The 25,878-nt window shown below is 46.7% G+C and overlaps 2 protein-coding genes across 2 annotated transcripts; both read left to right on the top strand.

Annotated features, from left to right (window-relative positions):
* Positions 1-1,375: 1,375 nt before the first annotated feature.
* ZMYND19 (zinc finger MYND-type containing 19) lies at positions 1,376-11,410 on the top strand. The gene is made up of 6 exons (XM_061604164.1): positions 1,376-1,732; positions 3,104-3,163; positions 5,715-5,821; positions 7,119-7,259; positions 8,857-9,037; positions 10,747-11,410. Exons 1-6 carry the CDS (start codon positions 1,682-1,684, stop codon positions 10,888-10,890), a joined length of 684 nt encoding a protein of 227 aa, XP_061460148.1. The 5' UTR covers positions 1,376-1,681; the 3' UTR covers positions 10,891-11,410.
* A 4,110-nt stretch (positions 11,411-15,520) lies between these two features.
* On the top strand, positions 15,521-25,862 carry DPH7 (diphthamide biosynthesis 7). Its single transcript, XM_061604162.1, has 10 exons — positions 15,521-15,745; positions 16,441-16,603; positions 18,167-18,306; positions 19,159-19,246; positions 20,491-20,582; positions 21,650-21,816; positions 23,004-23,076; positions 23,222-23,287; positions 23,566-23,738; positions 24,367-25,862. Exons 2-10 carry the CDS (start codon positions 16,463-16,465, stop codon positions 24,825-24,827), a joined length of 1,401 nt encoding a protein of 466 aa, XP_061460146.1. The 5' UTR covers positions 15,521-15,745; positions 16,441-16,462; the 3' UTR covers positions 24,828-25,862.
* Positions 25,863-25,878: the final 16 nt, after the last annotated feature.

The raw sequence follows: 25,878 nt of genomic DNA, 5'->3' as shown, positions 1-25,878 counted from the left end.
TGAAGTCCTTGGGAGTGGCCATCAGGAGATTTGGGGTGAGGTGTCAGCAGTTCACAGATGACACCCAGCTCTGGTTCCCCTGGACTGCTGCCTGGACTCGGTGGTGAGCTGGATGAGGGCCAATAAACTGAGTCTGAATCCTAGCAAGACGGAGGCTCTGGGGGCTGGTGGTTCCCGAGTTTGTGTAATGGGTCAGTTGCCTGCTTTGGATGGGTCACCGACACTTGTGCTGGAATTGTTTTTTAAGTTGTTTTTAAAGTTTTTTTTAAAGATATGTTTGTAAGATATTTAGTTTTAATATGTTTAAAAGTTTTAAAGATGTTTTAAAGCTCTTGGAGGAACAAATATCCATAATTTAAGATATGCAGACGATACCATACTATTAGCAGAAACCAGTAATGATTTGAAACAAATGCTGATGAAAGTTAGAGGAAAGCACAAGAGCAGGACTACAGCTGAACGTCAAAAAGACTAAAGGAATGACAGCAGAAGATTTATGTAACTTTAAAGTTGACAACGAGGACATTGAACTTGTCAAGGATTATCAGTACCTCGGCACAGTCATTAACCCAAATAGAAACAATAGTCAAGAAATCAGAAGGAGGCTAGGACTGGGGTGGGCAGCTATGAGAGAACTAGAAAAGGTCCTCAAATGCAAAGGTGTATCACTGAACACTAAAGTCAGGTTCATTCAGACCATGGTATTCCTGATTTCAATGTATGGATGTGAAAGTTAGACAGTGAAAAAGGCGGATAAGAGAAAAAAATCAACTCATTTGAAATGTGGTGCTGGAGGAGAGCTTTGTGCATACCATGGACTGTGAAAAAGACAAATAATTGAGAGTTAGAACAAATTAAATGATGAAACTGAGGTTATTATTCTTTGGACACATAATGAGAAGACATGATTCATTAGAAAAGACAAAATACTGGGGAAAACAGAAAGGAGTAGAAAAAGGGGAAGGCCAAACCAGAGATGGATTGATTCCATCAAGGAAGCCACAGACCTGAACTTAGGAGATCTGAACAGGGTGGTTCATGAGAGATGCTACTGGAGGTCACTGATTCATAGGGTCGCCATAAGTCGTAGTTGACTTGGAGGTACATAACAACAAATATATAATATATTATTTTATAGGTGCACGTATGCGATCGATCGACCTAGCGCGCTTACATTTTCTATCAGCCTCTTATACGCAGCTCGTGACCGCGGTACGTTTCCTTTAAAAGGCGGGAAGTCGTGGCGCGTTCAGCCCCGCCCCTTCCCTTCTCCAAACCAGAAGGGAGGGAGGCAAGGAAAAGAGCATACCCGCGAGCCTGGTGTGTATGTCATCGGCCACCGCCCGCGCGCGGATCACGTGAGGCGCGACGCGCGCCCTCGCTCCCTGGCCTCGCGCCGTGGGGGGGGGGCGCCTCCCGGGCGGCTGTAAATGACGCGACGGTGCGGCTCGCGCGCTGATTGGGCGCCGCGGCGAAAGGGTTGGTGGCGGCGGCGGCTGTGCGTGCTGCCCCGCCCCCTCCCCGTTCCCCTCTCTTCGGGTGTGCGCGAGGCGGCGGCGTCTCCGTCTGCGCGGCGGCGGCGGCGCGTGGCCTCGGCGTCTCCGTCTGCGCGGCCTCCCCTCCTCCCTCTTTCCCCTCCCCCCCCTCTCCTCTTCTCTCCTTTCCCTGCCAGGCCACGGCCATGACCGACTTCAAGCTGGGCATCGTGCGGCTCGGCCGGGTGGCGGGCAAGGTGCGGGCGGGGCTCCTGTGGGCGCCAGGAGGGACGGGCGGGAGGGTTTGTGGGAGACCAGCAGCCCCCCTCCTCCGCTGTTCCCCCCTTCCCTAGAGCCGGGCGGCCTCCGTGACGTCACACACGGCCCCTCTGTGACGTCACGGGGTTCATTAGGGTTCCATGCCCCCTTATTATTTTTTAAGGGATGTTGGAGGCTGGTTTTAGTCTGGAGTTCCCTTCTTCTTCCCCCCTCCCTTTCTTTTAGTAGTAGGGGAAGTGAAATGGTAATAGGGCTGTTCTATGGGGCAGGTTCCCAGGAGTCCTTAAATGTGGAGGCTTTAAGTCTAAGTTGGCTTTGAAATCAATGGGTCTAAGTTGACCATGTCCATTACTTTCGGTGGGTGACCCATTGAATTTAATGGACTTGGCTAACTTAGGTCCATTGATTTCACTAGTTCTACCCTGAGTAGAATTTAGGTGGATGCAAGTTCACCCTTTTAGTAAGTCATTTGTGTGAGACAGTTGAGTCCTTTACCCCTTTTCAGCCTGCAGGAAAGGGTACAGAGCTCATTGGTAGAGCATGTGCAGAATGCCCTGTGTTCAGTTCCCAGCACCTCCAATTAAAAGAGTTACATAGTAGATAATGTGAGAGGTGCCTTTCTGCCTAGGATCTTGGAGAGTGGCTGCTGGTCAGAGCAAACAATAGTGATGGACTAACACTCTAACTTTGTCGGGTAGTTTACTGTTTTGTTATAGGAAAAATAGGTAGTTTCCTATATTGTTATAGAACAAAATGGTATTCGTGTGTGTGTGTGTTGTAACCCGCTGCTGTTAGCCATGAGTACTGTTCTCGCAGTGTTGTTTATTTTGGGAATGATCAATATGGACCACAAAGGGTGTGATCCTGTATGTTGGTGTAAGATTTTCTTTATGGACAGACAATTAAAGCTAAATTCTGAAAAGATAGCTATGTTAGTTAATCTGTCATAGCAAAAAACGAAAGGTAAAATACACACACACACAGAGACAGAATGTCTTTTAATGACTTAACAGATTTCTGTGGCATAACTTTTTCTGCATCAGAACTGCATCCTTGAGTTGCAGCTGGTTGTCCCTGGGGAAGAATTCATAGTTTTCTCTTCCTCTCCTATCTCCTTCCAAAGGCAGGAGAAGCCTTGTCTTCTGATGGACACTTGGGCAGGTTGACATCTCAGAACACTCATCTCAAAATGTATTTCTTAAGGTGTATAAGTTTCCTTCTCAACTTCAGATGTAACCTGGAATAGTTTAGGATGATGTTGTCCTGAAATGAATGAAAAGGGCTTTGACAGGTATTGAAAAAGTATCCTCAATAAAGAGTATTTAATTATCTTTACTTTTTGATTCTAGACAAAGTACACATTGATAGATGAGCAAGACATTCCACTTGTGGAGAGTTACTCTTTTGAGGTAAGAATCTAGTCCTCGTTGTTGTTGTTATTAGCATTTATTGCCTGCCCTTCATCCAAAGGTCCCAGGGCAGGTTACAACAAATTTAAAATACAGCATTAAAATCAACTAAAAGCAACCTAAAATCACAAAGTAGGGTTGGTCCTAAGAATAAAAAGTCTCAGGTGTCAAAGGCCAGGGTAAAGAAGTTAGGTGTTTGATCTCCCTCAATTTTACATCAGGGTTCTTTAGCAAAGTCTTTCCTTTGTCACTTTAAATCAGAGGTGGCTAAACTGTGACTCTCCAAGGTGGGAGTGGGCTCCAACTCTCATCAGGCCCAGCCAGCATGTCCAAGGGTGATGGGAGCTGCAGTCCAGCTGCATCTGTAGAGCCACAGGGCTCTACGTTGCTATTTATACAGGGCTATTTATTGCTCTTGGTCAGGCATGGGGAATCTGGCTCTCCAGATGTTGCTGGACTTCAGCTCCCATGAGCCCTGACCCAGTATGGCCAATAGGAAGGGATGCTGGCTGTTGTAGTTCAAGGTGAAAGGTTGGCGACTGGTGGCCCCTGGACTGGTTCTGGGCCTCAGGCTTTCCTGTCTCTCTCCCCCCCCCCCATATGACAACTTCAGGAACAAGTGAGAGAGGTGAATGAGCAGCATCAGTGGCAACAAGATTTACCAGCAGGGTTGGGGCTTAGTTTATTTCCCGTCCCCCATTTAATTTTTCAGTGATATCTTGGAAAAAAACTTTTTGACTAAGAGTCACCTTATTTGTTCTTCTGCTTTTACCTGATGCTGTCTTTTTTCTATCTCCGCACACAGTCAATTCCCAACCATTTCCCCTTTTCCTGATCTTATTATTTGTTTTATTTATTTATTTGTTACATTTATACCCTGCCTTTCTTTCACCATGGAAGCCAAGGCGGCATACTTGTGGTTCCCAGGCAGTCTTCCATCCAGGCACTGTCCAGACCCAGACCTGCTTAACTTCAGCAAAATAGTGGCCTCATGTGCCTTCAGATCATAGCCTGGGACTATCTTGTCTGTTCTGTATATATTATAAGTTTCCTAAACAGGGTAACTTCTGCATGCTGTACAGAATGTGGCAAGCTAGCGCTAGATATGTTAACTGTGTGTAGCAATCAAAGGTGCTTTTATAATATGTGATGGCTATCACAGGAATTGTGCGACTGGCTATTGTTAACACCTATTAATTTTATGGAGGAGGGACTAAACGCAGAGAGTGCCAGAGGACAGACTTAAGCCTAGTCCTGTTAGGGTTGTCCAACTCTTTAGCAACGGGACCATCTTGTGGTATCATGGCAGAGCAAAGGCAGTCAGGCGAACAGACCCTGTTTTAATCAGGCTCCTGAAAGCTCCACATAATGACTGGCTGAGGGTGTGGGACAAGAGAAGGAATTGGCACTCAAAAAAAGTGGGGCATTAAAGGCCAGTGTGATTCCACTACCTGCTCCCGATCCCTGGTATCAGGCCTTTGGCAGGGATGTGTATGAAAAGTACCAAAATCTCTCTCGAGTAGAATAATTAGGCCCACAGTTGCGGAATTAGGAGCTTCTTTATTAGTGTTTTTATTTAGACTTAATGTATTTTCAGCCTTGAAGGGGGGGGGGGAGCTTAATGAAAAAGCAGTGCCCTTGGAAAGGGGGGAAAGTTGAGTTAGACTGCCATCACACTTGACCCATTCATTCTTGATGCCAATGGGTGCTTTTGAGGTGTGTGGAGACTCGTACGTTTTCTCTGTATCCTTGAGCTTGTTAACCAGCAAGATGGCTCTGATCGTGTTCAGAGTGCCTCTTAACTCACCACAGAGTAACTAAAGCTAGCCCCCACATCTCTGGGAGCATGGAGGCAGGGATCCTGAGGCAAGGGCATACATCTCATCAGGCACCTCCCATTTCCACAGTGATCCACTTTCTCTCGTCGTCTGATATAAACCTGCCTGATCTTGCTTTTCTGTGGAGGCCCTCCTCGGAATACCTCCTGCCTTCAGATGTTAGGCGTGTGGTACCTGGGAACAGAGCCCTCTCTGTGGTGACATACCCTTTTTGGAACACTCATCACGTGACAAGTGAAAATGTTTTATTAGGCCAGGTGTTTAATATTTGAACCATTTCTTTGTGTGTTAACGTTTTTGCTGGTTCTGTTGTGGTTTTCATTTTAGGAGTCATCATAGGTTGTATCCAACTAAGTTTTCCTTACAGTAAACCACTGAAATTAATGGGCGTAAGTTAGTCATACCCATTAACTTCCAATGGATCTACTCTGAATAGGTCTAAGATTGGACATGAGCCTATGTTTCCATAGGTTGCAGTTTTAATTAGGTTTTGTTGTGTTCAGTATTTTGAGCCACTTTGGAGATTAGTTGTTGTTGTTGTTATGTGCCTTCAAGTCGATCACGACTTATGGTGACCCTATGAATCAGCGACCTCCAATAGCATCTGTCGTGAATCACCGTGTTCAGATCTTGTAAGTTCTTGGAGATTAGACAGGCATACAAATGTTTTATGAAGAAATGCATAACTTTATGTGCTCTCTGTTTTGGGGCAGGCTCGCATGGAGGTTGATGCTGATGGAAATGGTGCTAGAATATTTGCCTTTGCGTTTGACAAAAACCGAGGAAGGGGGTTTGGACGCCTGCTGCATGAGTTACTGTGGTAGGTATTGCTGTGCATGGGAAAACACAACTACAGGTTTCCAAAGACCTGTATAGTGGCTGTGTTCATGTCATGGTAAACCATAAACCATGGTTTACTGTGCATGAGTTACTGTGGTAGGTATTGTGCACGGGAAAACACAATTGCAGGTTTCCAAGGAGTTGAGGAGTGTGTACATATGCTGTCTGGATCTGGGCTCTATAGTAGTCCCATTCACATCTCATGGTAAGGCATAAATGATGGTTTTGGCTGCGCACAAGCAAATTGTGCCCGCTTTATTTCTCCCAATTCATGCTGGGAAGAAAAAAACCACAATTTCTAGTTTCATGTTGCATCCGAATCGGGATGTGGTTAGCTTTGCTCTTGACACACCACAGTCTGTAGCTAAGTCTTGTTTGTTTGGCTGATTGTGATTTGTTGGAGTTAACCAGGATCCCTGGTGCAGACACACCATTAAACCAGGGATCATGGTTTGTTTCCTTCCAGCATGAGTAGAAGGGAGACAGAGAAGTTAAATGTGGTTTACAGTGCCGTACAACCTGAGCCACTGTAAACAGGAAAGTGTTTTAAGTATCTTCTTTCCACTTTTCTTTATAATTACCTATTTGAACATCTGAAGCTGCCTTATACCAACTCAGACCAATGTTCCATCTAGTTCAGTGCTACCTACACTGACTGGCAGTGGCTCTCCAGGGTTTCAGACAGAGTTCTCTCCCAGCCCTATCTGGAGATACTCAGGATTGCACTTTGGACCTTCTGCATGCAAAGCAGATGCTGTACTCCTGAGCTAAGATCCTTCCCCTTTCAAAGCCTGGAAGAGCTTTTAAAAAGAGAAGTGTTTGCCTACCACCTAAAAGATAAAGCAGGTGCCAGTTGAAGTTCTGTTGGAAGTCCACTAATCAGGGAACATCAGGTGGGAAGGTGCTCTCCCTGGTCACCACCCATTGTGATGGCAGGGGTACCTAAAGAGGGGCCCCAGTAGAAGATTTAAATATCTGGTCATGTTGATGTGAGACTGGGCGTTGCTTCACATTCTTGGGTCCTAAGCAGTCTAAAGTGTTAAATGGGGCTTCAGAATTGACCAGCCGCCTGTGAAGCTCTGTCGCACCCAGTGAGATGGGTTCCCAGTTACCTGACCCATTTAGAATGCTGCTAGCTGCGCTTTGAGCCCACTATGGTTTCCACGCTGCCTTCAAGGGCAGCCCATGATGCGTTATAGTAGTCTAAATGGGTTTACCAGAAGCAGCCTCCAAACGTTTTCTGTTGGGAATTGCAGGTAGCTTGTCTTCTCTTTCAGGGAGAGGCACCGGGGGGGCATTGCCCCCGGATTTCAGGTGGTGCATTTGAACGCAGTGACGGTGGATAATCGTCTAGACAACCTGCGATTGGTTCCATGGGGCTGGAGACCCAAGGCCGAAGAAATCTCTAGTAAACAAAGGTAAATCTTCCATAATAGAGTTATAGGTGGGGGTTGGAAGTCAGACCAGCCTGTGGGCTTGTGTCTTTGCATAACTTCTTGGTGGGTATGTGTGTGCCCTTTGCATCTGGAGAACCAGTGGTGCTAGCTCGACCCTAGAGGGGAGGCCACACACCCACACCTGTTTTTTATTACCTAGAGAGAGAACGTCTGCAGCTGCAATAAAAGCTGTGAGTTTATATTTGAGCATGTGTCATTACAGGTAGGTTGCTAGCAGGGAAAGGCAGGATCAACTGTTGATTGCCACTCAACTGCTTGCTGAGTGGCAAATGGCTCCTCTACTCCAAGGCCCAGATATACTGACAGCAGGATTTGCCGGTCTCGGGAATGAAAAATACAAGTTCTAGCACAAGAGTGTGTGTTCTTTATCATCATAATTTTTTCTTATCTGCCTCTCACCCAGAATACGGATTACATAGATTTAAAACTACAAAGCATACATAAAACCATACAGAGATTTAAAAATACGAAAACTTACAAAAAAAAACCCTTACACAAACCAATCCTTAGAATCCTTAAAAACATCAGTACAATGATATAAAGATATGTTTTTAAATATGTTTTTTAATATATTTTAAAGTCTGTTTTCAAGATGTTTAGAGTGCTTTTAGTGTTTTTGTTGGCCACTCTGGGCTCCTTTTGAGAGGAAGGGCAGGGCATAAATGTTAATAAACAAAAGTAAAAGTGTAACCAATGCTTGCACAAAAAGGTGGGTCTTCAGCAGCCATCTAAATATGGGAAGAGAGGGGGCTGATCTTACTTCGCAGGGGAGGGCATTCGGTAATCTAGGGCCACGACAGAGAAAGCTGTCTTGCAAATATTCGCCAGTTGGTTTCAGATATAGTAGGCACTCGCAGCAGGCCCTCTTCCCAGGCTCTTGTGCGATGGGCATGACTCACGAGGGGAAGGCGAGCTTGGATGCAGTACTAGTCCTACTCAGAGCTGAGATGGGAAGTCAGGCTCATCCCATCAGCTCTGCTGAAAGACTAGCTCCACCAGGCACCTCCTACCTCGGAACTGTTCCTAAGCCAGCTGGTTGTGATAAGAACTACTCCTTAAGAATTAGTGCCCGAGTCTGCTTCTTTCCTCTTCCCTCCCAGCGCCTTCCCCCTTGTGCAGGCAAGGCCTCTCTACCTGGCCTTCAACACTCTCCCAGGCCCCACCCCTCACTAGCCCTGCTGTGCACTTTCCTTGAATGTTTTTTGCCTGGCTGCAACGTGTCTTTCAATTCTAATACCTCTTGCCTGCCTGGATGGAGGGCTGGGGGTGGTGGTGGAGGTGTGTGATTGTGCATAGAAGCTAGCCTAATGCACAAAGGTGAAGTTTGCTCCACCCACTTTTGCCTCTGGTCCTGCCTACCCCTGGCACGTGGCCCCCAGGAGGTTGCCCAGAACAGCATGTGGCCCTTGTGCTGAAAAAAAGTTCCCCACCCTTGGCTATCAGCCAAGGATCACATCACCTCTCTGCTTGGAGAGCGAATTAATGTTTCTGACAGTGGTGCAAACTTGCTGAGTGTAATTTAATTGACCTTGCCTTTTTGTTGTTGTTGTTCTCGAAGGGAACAAAGCTTATACTGGCTGGCGATACAGCAGCTTCCCACAGACCCCATAGAGGAACAGTTTCCCGTCCTGAATGTGACACGCTATTATAACGCGAATGGGGATGTTGTGGAAGAAGAGGAGAGCTCCTGCACCTACTACGAATGCCACTACCCTCCCTGCACGATGATTGAGAAACAGGTGCGTTCAAAGCCAGAAGCAAGTCCTGGATAAGACCGTCCCCCGTTCTAGGCTGGCTGCTGCGAGTTCGCCCTCTTCGATGCTTTGCCAAAGTGTGGTGGTGGTTTCTTTATCTTTTTCTTCTTTAAAAGGTCCTTAGCCACAGCTAGTGTATCCTTTTGTGTTCCTCTGCAAAGAAATTCTCTGCACCATATATATATTTTTTTAAATCTAGTCATCCTGGCCAGCGGCCACCAAACTTCAGATGTGTCTCTATCTCAATGGTGCTTCTGTCCTGCGAACCTTTGTGGTGCCATTCGGCATGGAGAAGCCGTCATCCTGCCCCTCAGGGTGGTCGAGATGCTGTTGCTCGTAGGCCCAGAGCCCACCTTTTCCTAGCCCACCACTTTTTTCTTGGTGCACGGCGGGGAATGGGGCCAGAATGAACTGCTCTGGTTTCAGACCTCTCTGCCTGCAGTCCAGAAGGATGGGCGGAAGACATCTGAAAAGATGCAGAGCGAAATCTGTCCACTCTTGAGGACAGAGCTGGATGCCTTTGCAGAGGAAAAGATGTAAATAGGTCTGTGGGTACGGGGGGCAGGGGGCGGCTACGTAGCTCGGCAGTAGAGCACCTGCTTTGAATGTAGAAGGCCCCAGGTTCAGTGCCCGGCATCTTAGGGCAGGGTTGTGTCTAAAACCATGGAGAGCCACTGCCAGGTTAATGCAGGCAATACACTGAATGGACCATTTGATTTGGTATAAGGCAGATTCCCATGTTGCTATGACAAAGCAATAGATTTGGGCAGCGGGGGAGCACCTGTGGTCCTCCAGATGTTTTTGGACTCAAGCTCGGATCCACCCCCGCCAACCTGGCCAGTGATGATGGGAGCTGTGTCCCCAACGACGTATGGAGGGCCACAGGTTCCCCAACCTTGCCATGCTGGCCACGAGCAAAAGAAATTGACAGTGCAGTCCTGTACAAGGCTCAGGGGTAGAGCATCTGGGTGGTATGCAGGAGGTCACTGGTTCAGTCTTCAGGCAGGGCTGAGAGGGACTCCCTGCCTGAAACCCTGGAGAGCTCCTGCCAGTCAGTGTAGACCAGGTGTGGGGAAGCTCCTCCCAGATATTGCAGGACTCCCAACTCCCATCAGCCCCAGCAAGCATAGCCAGAATCCAGGGATGATGGGAGTTTTAATTTAACAACATCTGGCCAAAGGTTCCTCACACCACCACCTGCTGTAGACAGTACTGAGGTAGATGGGCCATGGGTCTGTCTCAGTGCAAGGCATCTTCCGATGTTTACTCAGAAGTAAGTCCCATTGAATTCATTGAGGCTTACTCCCAGGTAAGAATGTGTAAGACTGCACAGTGAGGCTTGCAAGGAGGTGGGTGGGTGGCAGGGGCAAAAGAAGCTGAGAGTCCTGTTGGGATTTGCAGGTTCAGAAATGGAGAAGTTCACATGTGGGGATCACAGAATATTTTCTTGATAGCCTCCCTTTCTTCCAAGATGGAATTTGAGGCAGCGTTTTGTAGTTTCCCAGGCTGTTCTCTCATCCAAACGCTGGCCGGGCTTGCTTCTAGTTCCAGCAAAAGGCCACTTGTGTCGTGTGTCTTCAGGCCGTGCCCCGGGACGTGACCCCCTTAGGACTTCTTGGTTGGCTTGTTTTTGGGGGGGATGGCTCCCTGAAAAAAAGGGGGTACTGATTCTTCTCCCGTGCTCCTCTCTCCAGTTACGTGAGTTTAACATCTGTGGGCGGTGCCAGGTGGCCCGGTACTGCGGCTCGCAGTGTCAGCAGAAAGACTGGCCGGCTCACAAGAAGCACTGTCGAGAGAAGAAGCGAGTCTTCCAGCAAGAGCTCGGACCAGAGCGATGACCAGCCGGCTTGAGGCCTTAGCCCACAGGGGCATCCTTCCCAGACAGCGAGGGGGGAAGGTGCCCGCTTTGCACAGACTGCTCACTTGAAGCCAGAAGCACTGACAAAGAGGAGACAGATTGTGAAAAAAAAGACAAACCAACCCCTGTGATGCTTGAGGAAAGGGACTGGCTCCTCCCCTTCCAGTGTTAAAAGTCTCAAGCAAAAGACTACTGCGGGAGCTCTCCTGACCGGAAGCTTCCTGTTATTTATATGTTAATATGTTTGTAAAGTTGTGTACAGGGTTTTTTTTTTTTTTTTTGGTTAGCAATTCTCTTATATAGGACTCATTTACTGTAATGTTCAGGTGAGAACATGTTGGTTGAAATAATAACTGTCCGGTAGCGTCCAAAAAGAAAAAGGCGCTTTTCCTCCCCCTGTGGCTGGGAGAAGGCCTGGGGAGCTAGCTCAGAACGTCAGCACAGTCGATCTGAACAACTCTGCATGGAAGTTGTGTTTTCAAGTAAAGGATTGGAATGGATTGGCTGCCTTTTTTTTTAATTTGAGCTGTTGTGGCTGACTCCCCTTCTCTACCAGCACCACCACCCCGTTCTGTTTTTTCCTTCCTAGTCACCCCTCCTTTCTCTCTGAAAATGCAAACGCGGCTGAGCTTCTTAGGTGCTTCCCATCACCACTGACCCTCATGTCTTCTGTTTATAGCGGCAGCTGCTATACCAATCCTAGCCGTCACAGTCCCTGATGATAAGATATATTTATAAGGCACCTTTGGCAGCAGGAACGAGAGCGCCTGCAGGCTTCCTTGAGCAGAGGTACAGAGTTTACAGTGAATGATTCTTTTGCTACTTTGCTGATTAATTCAAGGTGGAGCAGTCCACCTTGGCATGGCATTATTAAATGTTAGGGATGCAGTACGATATGCAATAAGGATCCCTATGTGTCAAACACAGTGAGCAAGACAGAAGGGCTGTATGTAGCTCAGCAGCAGAGCATCTGCTCTGTGTGCAGAAGGTCCCAGGTTCAATCCCTGGCGTCTCCAAATAGAGTTGGGAGATGATAACTCCTTGCCTGGAAACCTGAAGAGCGACTGCCAGTCAGTGCAGACAGTCCTAAGCTGGATGGACCAATGGTCTGACTCGGTGTAAGGGAGCTTCCTGTCTTCCTAAGACATGCAGTTAAGAAAATATACTTGTGATGTACTCCAGCAAACACACAGGAAAGGGGAAGCAAGGGTGTTTAAACAAAAAAATCCAATCTGCATCTCCGAGAAGAGCCTCTCAACAAAAAGAGTGTCAGCCGCTGACACACAAGAGGAACAATTGGGGCGTACTCCCCAAAGAAGACAGTTGAGAAAACCTTTCTCAAGGGATTTAAACGGGGACATACTTGAAAAAGACTTAATGATTGAAATGGATCTATGACTGGTTGTTCTGTAGCATTATTATACGTTGTCCTATTTGTGTTATTTTTCATTGTCCTTTCTTATGTGTTTCTTGGAGTACATTACAAGTGTATTTTCATGTCTGTGGGTCTTTTTGCTCGTGTTTGATTTAGGCCAGTCAGGCATTACTGAGAGACCTCCTCTGCCCTCCTGTCCTCCTGTAACCTTTAAGGTGGACATGGAAATGCTTTCTTACTGCACCATCTGTTGGCCATATCATGTCCTGTGCCGTTCTCTTGCAGACCTGTTTGATGGCTGCCCTTCAACTTTAGAATTCCCTCCCCCCCCCCCATCCTAGAGCCAGGGATAAGGAATGTGTGGCCCTCCCTATGTCATTGAACTCCCAACTTGGCTGCAGCCAAGCATGGTCAGGAATTATGGGAGTTGTAGTCCCAATGTCATCTGGAGGGCTGCTGATTTCTCATCCCTACTCTGGAGATTTGAGCCTTTTGGAAGTGTAAGATTATTATTATTTTTAATGCAAACTGGCTTTTGGTAGCCCAGGTAGGTAGAATAATGAATATTGTGTTATTTGTCTTGAACCAGTGGTCTGAGACAGGCGGTAAGTCCAATCACTGCATGCCACTAAATCCCCCAATATAAGGTATTTAGAGTTCCTACACTCAAGTGATTCCACTCCATGCTCCTTTCGCCTAAAAGCAGGTGTCTGTGTGACTAGTTCTGTCCACCCACCCACCCACCCACCCACCCACAGTCTCTATGGATTATATGTTGGGGGATGTTGGGAGAGTTTAATTGCCTGCACTGTCAGCAGTTGGTTGATGCAAGGTTGTCCTTTTGACACTTGTGGGCAAGGCAGACTTAATATCTTGTGGGCAAGCTGAATGCAAATCGTGTGCACACAGAGGATGGTTCCTGATGAAGTGACCTCCGCCAGCCTCAATACATGCATGCCTAGCTGCTTGCTATCTGGATCTGAGGCAGGTAAGCTAGTCTGAAAGTCCGGAGTAGGAGCTGGCTGTTAGTGAAGGGAACAACAACTGGGAGGACCTGTGATCAATTGTCTTCCTGATCAATACCATATGATCCTCTTAGCTGCCAACTGGGATGTAAGTCATGTAGATGCAGTGACAAGATTTGTTTTTTGGGGGGAAGAGTCCCCTATGGGCTGAGGCAGAGGTCTTTGGCCCATCACTGTCAAAACTAGTTACTGAGCAGGCCTGTATTACAACCTTAGAGTTGGGCCAGCTTTCTGTAAACTTGTGCCTCGCTGCTGTTTTGGACTACAGCTCCCATCGAGCACAGCCATGCCAGCCAAATCTGTAGTCCCAACAGCTGGAAGGCTTAATTCGGCCCTCCTGGCAGCATCCGTGGTGTTTGAGGACACTGCTCCCTTCAGCCCAAGGCAGCACGGGAGTGGTTGTCCAAAATGTTTGGAGGGCACCCTGCTGGCAAAGGCTGATTTACTGTAACGGTGTAGCCTGCGGCTCTTGTAAAATGTGTGAAAATGGCCCCCATGCCTGAGGGTGGGGTTGGGTGTGTTTTAAGCACATAGGAAAGCCGCCACCAGCTTATTAAAAGCTCACGCCTCATCTGTGGTTTTGTTTTGTTTTTTTACAGTTTTCTCATCCACAATGTGTGAAACAGGAGAATCATAGTGTTGGAAGGGACCTCTAAGGCCATGGAGTCCAACCCCTTGCTCAATGTAGGAATCAAACTTAAAAGTATCCCTGACAAGTGACTGCCCAGCTGCCTCTTGAATGCCTCCAGGGTTGGAAAGCCCACCCTCTTCACACACACATCCATAAGATTGGGGTGGGATGGATAAATACCTTTTTGAAGGTTCGATCTTGAGGTAGGGCTGGAAACGTCCCCTGCCTGAATCTCAGGAGAGCTGCTGTCAGTGTAGACAGTACTGTGGTAGATGGATCAATGGTCTAACTTGAGATAAGCAGCGTCCTATGTGATATATCCCATTCAGAATGATGAGGGCTAGAATCTTAACTTTTTTTTAAGGGACCATAGCTTACTGGTGGAGTACCTGCTTTGCATGCAAATAGTCCCCAGCATCTCCAGAGGGATGGGTGGGAAAGACTCCTGGAGAAGCTGCTGCCAGTCAGTGTAGGCAACACTGAGCTAGATGGCACATTAGGTCTGATTCTGTATAAGACTGCTTCTTAAATCAGCCTTGTAATTTAGAATCAGCAAGGACTCCAGTTCTCCTTCATGCAGGGGAAGAACTGTAGCCAAGTGATAGAACATCTGCTTTGCATGCAGAAGGTCCCAGGTTTAATCCCCGGCATCTCTCTAGGTAGGAGATATTCCGTCTGAAATCCTGGAGAGATGCTGCCAGTCAGTGTAGACAGTACTGAGCTAGATGGCCTAGTGGGTCTGATGCAGAAGGTAGCTTCCCATTTAATTCAGACCCCCTATTCAGAACCGTGAGGACTAGAAACTCACTTTCTTTTTAAAAGGCTTGCAGTGGCAGAGCCTCTGCTTTGCAACATGTGCAATCCCTGGCTGCATTCCCTATTCAGAATCATGAGACATCCAGTCTTTATTTTAGATGAGCCCCTGCTTCGCATGCAGGGAGGGCCCCAGATTCAATCCCTGGCAGCATCCCCTCCAGGTCAGGCTGCGTGAGACTCTCTGCCCGAAACCCTGGAAGGACCGCTGCCAGGAGGGATGTAGTCGTCGAGGGACCCAGAGGGTCTTAGACCCCTTACCTTTTGGGGAGCAATGTCTTCCATGTCCTTTCCTGCTGATTGGAGCCAATCAGAGTGAAAGGAAGCAAGCCAGCCACTGAGAAGACTCTTTTCAGTAGCTAACACACTCTCCCCTTTAGTCTTAGTGTGGCAACCAAGAAGGGAAAACTCAGCAAAGGACGTTCCTTACATTACTGCATCGTAGTACATTTGCCCCACCTACATGCACAGCGAATAGTAATCTCAGTTGAAAGGCAACACGTGGCGATCTGCATTGATCCCTGCAATGCATCACTAAGGGAGAGTACCCCAAACAAAAGAAAAAGAGGCTGAAAGCTCATTTTGTTGTATAATCTTAGAAAAGAGGCCTAGCTGTGAGGATGCACGACGATCGCGAGGTGACCCTGCACTTCTACGCCGCTGGCTGCCAGTCAGTGTCGGCAACGCGGAGCGAGATGTCCCGACGGCTCTGACTGGAGGCGGAGGCCGCTTCCTCCGTTCCTTGCCGCTGTGGGGCGGGGTGAGGGTGGCAGGAGACCTCGGGAAGAGCCGGACCGCGGCCCCCGCCTCAGGCCTGCTGGAAGAGGAGGCGGAGGAGGAAAGGGAGGCGGCAAAGGAGCGTCGTGGCCCGGCCCAGGCCAGCCTTTCCCTCCTCCTCCTCCTCGCCTCATTCGCTCCCCTCAGCGGCGGCGGGTGCGTGTGACCGGGGCGGCCTCCGCTCCTCGCTTCGCCTCCCTTCGCGGGGTCTGAGGTGCGGCGAGGCGGCCTGTTGGGGGTCTAGAGTCTGAGGAGGACGGGGGGCTTCTTCGTCCCTAAACCCACAGATGGGGAAAGTGTGTGTGTTTAGGGGGGGAGAATATAGAAGGGGACCCCCCCATACACACACCCACACCTTTCACACTACCTGTGGGGCTTTTTCTTGCCTTTATTGTGGGGTTTAGGTGGGCTCCACGAGGTGGGGGCGGAGTGGGGTTCAGACCTGTAGCCTGGGGAGGGAGGCTATGGGGGGCTTCCCCCCCTTGACATCTATCTGTACTAGTAGAGGTGTGGGGAAGCTGTGGCCCTCCAGATGCGCCTGAACTACAACTCCCCTCAGCCCCAGCGTGCAGGGCCTGTGGCCAGGGATGATGGGAGTTGTGGTTCAGCCGCACCTGGAGGGCCAGAGGTTCCCCGCATCTGCATGTACATGCACGCACGTGTGTGTGTTCTGGTGAAGAGGGAGCATTCGGACCACTCAGATGTGGGCACGTTTGTGCATAGTAGGGATCTTAATGCATATTAATAGTGGCGTGGCTGGGGTGGGGTGGGAGGGTTTTAACGCTACATGCAAGAGTGCACATGGCGGTGCTGGCCGGTTTTTAGGGGTTCCAAGTCTTCTGCTCCCAGTGCTGCCTTCATTCAGAATGTCGGGGTCTCTGACCCTTGTTTCTTGCGCCTTCCTTGCAGGGCAGAATGAGCGGCCGCTGACATGGCTCTGCAGTGCAAGATACAGACCTTGCAGGTGGTTGACACGGAGTACAACGCCGATGTCGTGGAGTGGTGCCCCGTGGAGGGCTGGCGGAGCATCCTGGCGTGCGGTACCTACCAACTCAAGAAGCCTGACAGCAATGTGAGTGGCGGTGTTTCCTGGCATTGCCTGGTGCAGGGAAAGAATCTCTGTGGTTTCTAAATAACTGTTTGTGAAGCATCTTTTGGGGTTAATGTTTCGGTGCTTTGATGGTAACAGCTAGGGGAACGTTTGGCCCTCTAGGGGTTGCTGAACTACAACTCCCATCATTCCTGCCTGCTGGCCATGCTTGCTGGGGCTGATGGGAGTGGTAGATCAGCAACCCACATCTGTTCTATAACTTGGTTACTTCTCCCTCATTAATATTTCTGTGTTTGGTAGGTTTATAACCTATCTCTGCTAAACTGATCAAGGTGGCTTACAAATAAAATAAAATAAAATCAGATAATTCAATAAACTGACTTATCTGCCGCTGTACTGGTTTTAAAACAGGCTCTAATCAGATAAAATACTAGAATATAGAACAATAGTCTCCAAACTTTACCCCCCATGATCCACTTGAAAATTACTGAGGGTCTTGGTAGGATGACTTAATGATTTTTCTGCCTTTTGTAGCAATTGTAATGCACTCTGCTAGGTGGTGCATGATTTTTAGTTGTATTTTTACAGATCCTCTGTGGACTAGCTGAAAGAAGCTCACAGTCCACTGCTGGTCTGTGGACCACAGTTTGGGAACCCCTGGCATAGAAGACAACAAACAGTTAAAACACATTAAAATTATAGCTTAAGATGTTCTTAAACAAACTGCTTTTCTTTCATCCCTACTTTATTTCATCTACAGTATTCAGTTGAAGAGAGTGCGTGTGCTACAGATTGATTTATTGCAAGGATTACTGAGATAATGCATGAGAAAAGCCTTGAACATTCTGCAGAAATACTAAGTGTTGTCATTTTGACAGGTGGTGTGGTGTACCTCTGTAGCAACTGTAGTTTTTAGTGAAGCTGTGGGCTGTAATAAAATGAGGCAAAATTATAGAAAGAAATTAACACCAAAAAGGAATAAGTTATAAAAAGTCTTTGACATAGACAGCTAAAAATCTGCAATGTACACTTGCCCTAGGAAACATTTAACAACATTTATTTCTCTTTTTGAAAATGCATACCAGCATGTATATATCTGCTTGCTAACAGAAATGCATTTTTTATTTTGTTTTGTGGGTTGTACCAATAGTCCTTTCTGTGCAACATGATGCTCTATGTATTTAAATCTTAGTCCCTGGTGAACATTTTCCTTGGACATCAATGTTATTTCACTAAAGACTAATGCAGAGCAGATGATCCTATGGCTGAATTGTGACATTGTGAGCATTGGTTTTCTAGCATTAGTCTCGCTGAGTAGGGGATTTCGCCTCTTGCCACGACCAGTGAGCTGTTCACCTGCTCTTCAGTTTTCCTTCTGGAAGTTACAGTGGTCTTTGTCATCTGTGACAGAGGTGACAGGGCAATCAGGCAAAGTCCCAGAGAAATTGGATGCTCGGAAATCTCTGATGTCCTCTAGCTATGTGACTGGCTGGCAGTTCAGGGATAGCAGGTGGTTGAATGTGAGAGAGGAAGGGGGGGGGAATTCTCCGAAGTGACAGCTTTTCATTCTGCTTCCGGTGGCAGCCTGGTGAGAGCCCTGACAAGAACAATGAGCCCCACGTGCGGCTGGGCCGCCTCTACCTGTATTGCTTTGAAGAACAGATTTTCGCACCCCTGACCGAGATCCAAAGGCTGGAAACGGCGGCCGTGCTGGACATTAAGTGGTAATGCTGGAGACAAGAGTTCCAGACGAGCACCTAAGCGGTTCTTTTGCATGTTGTTTGATGATTAGCATATTCGGTTTGCAAAGAGATGACACAGCTGTCGACAGTAGTCGCATATACTGTTTCACCAACACTGATTGTGGATTTGTGGCTTCCTGTCACACAATTGGAACAAGTGTTGGAGGTGGGTTGAAGGCCTGCTTCTCCCCTGGGCTTTATCATATGGCTTTGGGCATGTTGCCCTGTCTTGATTACCCATCTATAAGATGGGAAGAGTAATGATCAGCCTTACAGTGCTGCTGTGAGGGCAAGTCCCACAGATAGTGCATATCAAAGAACCTACTCCACCACCACAAAATAATAGCGGTGGTGTAGATTTGTGGCATTTTTTCAACCTATTCAATCAGCAAAATATTTACTGAGCTCAGGACTGGGTTATTACACTGGAAATTGCTGCTATTACTAGTATTCGTAAGTATTATTAGTATTGTTGGCCCTTCACCAGCAAGTCCTAGGGTGGGTTACAACAATTTAAAATTCAGTACAACTGGTAAGAAATATTTTTTTATGTGTTCATGAATTACATTTTTATACTGCCCAATAACCAACATTTTGGGGGCATTTTATAAAAATTAAAATAATAAATAGTAAGTACAATTTGTAATAAGCAGGTGGCAGAAGAAGCTAGTCAGCTTTAAACCTTAAGAAAACAGTAAATGCATTGTATAGATCTCTTCTTGTACTGTAAACATAATCGAAAGGGAAATGCAAGCTTAAGCCAATTCTTACAAGGGCCCCTGGACTGTACTCTTATGCTTCTGTTGAATTATTTTGTATTCATTCCTCTTCAAGGTGCCATGTTCCCATTGCAGAGCATCCTGTTCTAGGCATTGCAAATGCCAAGGGAGCAGTAGAGCTCTCCCACTTGACAGGAAGTGAGGTAGGTGAACAGGAAGTGAGATTACTGATTGGGGTGTGAGCCACTGCCATGTAAAACAGTTCCGTTTACAAGTGGGCAGAATGTAGGCTTACCTTGCCCCCCCCCTGGCTTTAGATGATGTTTTTCCTATCAGTGTGCTATCAAAGCTTTCTGCAGATGCTGAGGAGGTTGTTTTGTTTTGCTGTGTGTGTGGTTATTACTACTGCTATATATCCCACCTGTCCTCCAAGGAGCTCCAGGTGGTGTGCAAACATGGTTAACCCCTTCCTGATGTTATCCTCATAACAACCCTATGAGGTAGGTTAGGCTGAGAGACAGTGCCTGGCCCCAAGGCCACCCAGGGAGGTCTGTGGCTGAGCGGGGATTTGAACCCTGGTCTCCCAGGTCCCAATCCGACACTCTAACCACTACACGACACTAGCTGTCACACATACGTGTGTGTGTGTGAGAGAGAGATACACATACACTAATGATTTGTAGGTGTTTTGTATGAATTCTTTTAATGGCATAGTGTGTTTATTTTACACTTTTAAATGTAAATTGCTTGGAGACCTTTGGGTAACAAAGCAACTAACACGTCTGGTAAATAATAATAACAATGTGGCTCTGCATGCTTTGCTTGAGTGCATTGTCTTGCTAGGAAAATATAGTTGAGGGTGCTGAATTTCTGTTGCAGGCACTGAGTAATTGGGATTGTCTGAGCACAAAATCCTTGAGAGTAAGGGAGCAATAAAGAGGTGGTGTCTGTTGGGAGAAGCAAGGGTTGAATAGAAATATATTTTTACTATTTAAAGAAAATGTGGAGGTTGTTGATGAAAACGTGGCTCAAAAACTCTTAAGTGAGAGCTGCACAAACCTTTCCTGACATGGGGGCTGCTGTGTGAATAGTGATTTATAGGGATTCAGGAAACTGCCTCTCAGTGGTTGAAACTGCACACATGCTCTGATTTGTTTGAACAGACTGCAGAGGTGTCCATCATCAGGGTGGGCAGTAGCTCAGTGGTAGAATACTTGCTTTGCATGCAGAAGGTCCCAGATTTACTCCCCAGGATCTCCAGTCAGAGCTGGGAGAAACTCTTGTCTGAAACCCCAGAGAGCTGCTACCAGTCAGTGTAGACAATACTGAGCTATATGGAGCAATAATCTGACTCTGTATGAGCCCACTTTCTAGCTCAATGGTTTTATCGCTGTTGGATCAGAGGCTCCTCCTTGGGCCTTGATCAGTTTTCTTTTCTCTTCAGTAGAAGAGCTGCAAGCTGGAACCATTGTGCTGCATGGACCTGGGAGCTGAATGCCTTGCCTTATCTCTGGATTGGTCCACGGGACGAGAGCAGCGGTGAGCAAAGGCCAGGGAGCTTAACAATGGACCAGTGGGTGGGAATAAACATAGCACTGCCGTATTTCAAGAGTTGAACAGATGCCTCTTGGCTCTCCACTAAACTCAAATCCCTGCTGTAGCTGACAGCCCTGTCTGATGGGTGCCTGCAGAAGGCAGCAGCATCCTTCCTGGGTCTCTGTACTTAGGTTTGTCTTTTCCTGCTCCTGTTTTGTGGCTGTGATATTTTACCCTGTGTCAGGGATCCAAGGCCAGATGATGAGGGAATAAGTATTGCTGGCCCCCTGTCCGGCCTCTTCTCTGCCCACACTGAGCAGAGCAAGGCCTTGCAATGCGCTTTTCAGAGTACATTGCCAATACCTTTATAATCTGGGAGCTTTTTTCTTGCATTGCTGATTGGGCTGTAAGTACCTTAGGAAAGGTTTTTTGTTTTATTTAGACCATTTCTGTACCACTTAATATATCTTGTTTCTGAGCAGGGTACAGAAAACTAAAACAACAAATGTTATGAAAATGCACAATAAAACCATTAGTACAAATTACTAACAAATATAATAATGATGTCAGTTCCTTCTCCTTCTAGCGCGTCTCCCCACTCAACACCTCTCAGGTTCCTGGCTCTCACCTAGGACTCCACCCATCCATCCTGGCTGTCAGCCAAGGTCCAAACAAACAGATCACCCCCAAAATCTCACAAAGAAAAGAGTTTGTGGAAAGGCACAGCTGTTTCACTTTCCCTCATTTTTGACAGCCGTGCATATTCAGACACCTATCTGACATGCAGATGTTAGGATACCCTGTTCTTTCCCACAGGGCCTCACAACACAAACATTGCGAAGGTTTTGAGCCGGGTGTTCTAACTGCTAATGGCCACTGATAGCGGATCTGGCATACTGTTCAAAATTCAGTTCTCCTTTCCTGAGAATTAAGTTGTTGCATTTCTGTGGCAAGATTAAAAAAATTGCCACATCCATGGCACTGGTAGGAAATCCCCCCTCCCCCAAAAAACCCCATGCACACTAAGGACTAACTTGTCATTGCTGTTTTGCATTACTTGTTTTGGACAGTGGCTGCCCACTGCGATTGATCAGCAGCGATTCAAAGGGAAGGCTGAACTTGCTGTCCATTGATGAATCTGCCCCCTCGGTGCACATCTTGGAACAGTGGAAGGCACATGACTTTGAAGCTTGGATTGCTGCATTTGACTATTGGAACACATGTATTGTATATTCAGGTCTATACTTATTCCTTATTCTCTCACAGTGGATACTTGTGTCTCCCTCTTTGTATTGCCATTGGGGCCAGACCATTTTTGGTGACAAATTGCTTGGGACTGAAACTTTACCTGCGTTATCTGACTTATGGTACCTGAGCTGTATACCAGCAATTTGAACAGATTTCCCTAGAGATCTAGCCCCTGTTGATGTGGGATTTTGACTGTTGGTTTTGTAAGCCATCTCAGATGGCAGGACAGGCAAAATAAATAAATCTCGGTTCCCCTCCCCATCACTCTCCCCACCCCTCTTTTTTAAAAAATTTCAGGATTGTAATTGACGCTGTGTCAGAGAAGGTCTAGTATATTGGTGGATTGTTCTTTAAAAACCCTAACAATGAGCAAATCAAATTTGTAATAGCCAAAGAGCTGACTTCTTCGCCAAACTAATAGCCGCTTCCCTTAGCCCCTGTTCCATTTCTCTCTTGCTCTTTACTTACTGAAAGGGGTGAAAAACAAGCCCCCAATTTTACTCTCCTAAAAGAAGGTGTAAAGTATGTGACTAAATTGGACTTATGCAGTGGTTTGCCTGATGTATATGGTTTCTAGTGCACATTTCCAGGCTATTGCCTGCGGGGAGGCAGCTGAGGAATCGGAGGCCTGTCATCCCTTTAGGATTGTAAGAAGAGCTTGGCTGCTGGATCAGACTAAAGGTCCATCTAGTCTGGCATCATGTCTCCCACAGTGGCCAGGCAGACATTTCCAGGAAAGGAAGCAAGCAAGCCAGGCCTAAAGGCAATAGGCCTCTCCTGCTCTTGCCCCAAAGCAACTGGTGTTGATTGCCTATTAGCTACTAATATATCTTTTTTTATTTGGGGCAAGCTAGCTTGGCTGTTCTTAGCTGGTGGAGTGATGTGTCTGGTTAATTCTGAGAATGAATGAGAAACTGGTATGCATCCTGTGGCAGTACATTCCATAAATTGCACCTGGAAAGTACTTGGGTTTTTTCCTGTTCTAATCACCTCCGCACCACAATTGTTGGCACTAACATGGACTAATTTAGAAAACACTTCGCGTGCATTAGTAGCAAGGCTTTGAGTTGGCAAACAAAATATTTTCCGCCCTTCAGAAAGCTTTCCTTCAGCCATGTGGAACAGCACTGTCCTCTCATCCAGCTTCACAAGTCTTGTTTGTTTTTTTAATTTCAGGTGGGGATGATTGCAAACTACGGGGCTGGGACACCCGGACCAACCCAAGGGCTCCCATCTTCACTAGTGAGAGGTAAGCAAGTAGCCTGTCAGATGAGGTTTGCATTGCTCATCTTTCCTTGCAAGTTTCGACCATCATCTTGAGGCAGTTCCATCCAAGTGGTGGGTCCTGATAAAGGTTCTTTCTGCCTGAACTTTTGACTTGCATTCCATTATAGGCATTCGATGGGGGTGTGCAGTATTCAGTGCCATCCACTCTGGGATAATCTGCTGGCCACGGGAAGGTGAGTTTCCCTTGGATACCACTTGCCGAGTCTATTGTCTGGCCTAATGGAGAGAAAGGCAAGGTAATGGTGGTTTGTGTACGTTTGTGATAGAGACTCTGATAATTTACGGATGCAACTCTGGATGCCTGAAGAACAGCAGCTTTCCCAGCTTGGCCATGGCCTTTATTGGTAGACTGGCAAGAGTTAAGCAAGAGTTACCTAGAAACCTGCAATGCTCTGTACCCTTGAAAAGCTACCTCTAGTGGTTTCCTAAGACCTGTCTCGTGTTTCTCCAGCTACGATGAACATGTCCTCCTGTGGGATACCCGTAATATGAAGCAGCCATTGGCAGACACCCATGTACAGGGTGGAGTCTGGAGGTTAAAATGGCATCCGACGCAGGAATACTTCCTGCTAGCAGCCTGCATGCACAACGGCTTCAAAATCCTTGATTGCCAAGGTAGTATGGGTGAGTGTTCTCTGATTCTGGGAGTTGGCACGGCGGGTGAGAAATGCTGAGCAGTTAATCTGAGGTTTTTATTGGAGTGAAAAATCAAGGAAAATCACAATTGTATGGCACTTTCTCATGTTGTGTGGCTACCAACACTCCTAGAGTGGTCTAGCTGATAAGACTGAACGCTTAAATAATACTCCAAGGAGCTGGTTAAGTGTTAAAATCAGTGGTGTTTGTTTGGAGATACTTGAGAGGGATAATGTGAATGGTTTGAGAAGAGAATGTAATTAGTACATTCCTCCTGAGTAAAAATAGCTGGGCAGAATAGTTTTCATTAAAGCATCCTTCATGTCCCCTTACTCAGAGCAAGGGAATATGCAGTAGCCATTAAGTTGTTCCTCCTGCCCCGTGACAAGAGGAAATTTTTAATTCCGGTTAAAAACAGCTGCGGAAGTAGAGATAAATTATTTACTGTTGCATTTAAAGTTTGGTTCTTAATGTAGCTACCTCAAGGACTGGAAAACTGGAATAAAAGCTTATTTAATAAAATATAAAGCTGAACGCGGCTACCACTGTTGGAAGTGGCAATTATCAATGCGCTTTAATTAGTTGTTATTTAACAGACTCCTTTTCTGTCCATTAGTGGAACACAAAGAGGAATGCACTGTTCTTTCATCTTACATCTTGCACAATTCCTTGGCTTATGGAGCCGATTGGTCCAGGCTCCCTCTGAGCGACCCCTCAGGGCTGTCTGCAGTGATGCCTGCAGTTCCCATGGAGCAAGGAGCTGGGAAAGTGGACCTTAAAGCCCAGAATCTCAAGATAGTTTACGAGTCCCCTACGGCCACTTTTGATGTGATGCTGGATGAGGAGGACCAAACCCCTGGATCACCAGTCCAAGCAGAAGGTAGCTTTGACCTGCAGGGGTCATGTACTGAAGAAAAAGGTTCCGAAACCAAAGCATACAGTGAAACAGGCATGGCTAAAGCCCAAAGAGAGACCAGCCTCCTAGCAACGTGCTCTTTTTACGACAGCATCCTGCATGTTTGGAAATGGGAAGCTGTCAAGACTACCTCTTTGGCCTATACACAGGGTCAGTCTTGATTAAAGTTATGGTTTTCCTGCCTTTTTAGCATTAAGGTGTGGAAGATGACATAGCTCTTGGGGTAGCTGCCCTCCTACGTCGGGTTTCCAGCTTTACTCCTGGGAGTCTTTCATTGCTCTGAGAGCTTTGAAGACCCCTCAGGCACTTCAGGGATGTACTGCTGAGTCTGCTCTTTCCCCATCCATTCTATCTCTTGCTGCAGAAATAAAACTATTAGATTGATGTGATTCTCATTCTATTACATCTACCACAGACAGCAGTTACATCTTAGTTTGGGGTTAAGGCATCTCTATTTGATCAAGTAGATTTGGTTCTGCTTGACCCCTACCAGCCACTCTGTTCCTTTTACTTTTCCTGTGTAATAAACTTCTTCAGCTTCTTAAACTGGGCTCACTGTCTGTACCGCAGCAAGGAAAACTAGCCACTATTACTGAACCCCACTTCTCTTGGGGTAACATGTCTGAGTTACTTATCTCTAAACACCAGCTGAAAATAAGGCAGGCAAACCTATGTCTTTGGATTTGTCTGAGTTCACTAGCCATCTAATATCTGAAAGATCTCTTGCCCCAGCCAAACACTGGTAGACGGAGAAGAAATGCTAAAATGCCAGCCAGCATTTATTTCATGCTTCTATAGCTTACCTCCCCGTTGCAGGAAAGGCAAGGTCATACTCAGGTTTACGCTTCAGGTTTCTTTGAATATGTTACTAGGAGCAAATAAAATAAAGGGAAAAGGGATGTAATTTGGACCTTCACTGATGCACCTCCATATCACAGAAGTGAAGAACACCAGCAACAATCAGTATTAACAGTGGGGATACTTGCCAGAAACCTTGGTTTGGACTTTGCAAGTTCCTCAGTACTGCAGAAGTCCTCGCTGAAGGGGCAGACTTGTAATCTGAGACATTACGACTCCAAAGTAGTGCATTTATGTATAAATATAATCAGTATTGTAAACAATCATCTTTAATTAAAAAAATATTTTGGATCTTTCTAAAATAAACTGATGTCTATCCTTAGTCACAATGGATTCTATTTCCAATGGTTCTAC

This window comes from Rhineura floridana, chromosome 20, assembly GCF_030035675.1.
Source record: "Rhineura floridana isolate rRhiFlo1 chromosome 20, rRhiFlo1.hap2, whole genome shotgun sequence".
Classification (NCBI taxonomy): Eukaryota; Metazoa; Chordata; class Lepidosauria; order Squamata; family Rhineuridae; genus Rhineura; species Rhineura floridana.
The sequence above is the reverse complement of the archived record's forward strand: the minus strand, read 5'-3'. Positions and strand labels throughout refer to the sequence as shown.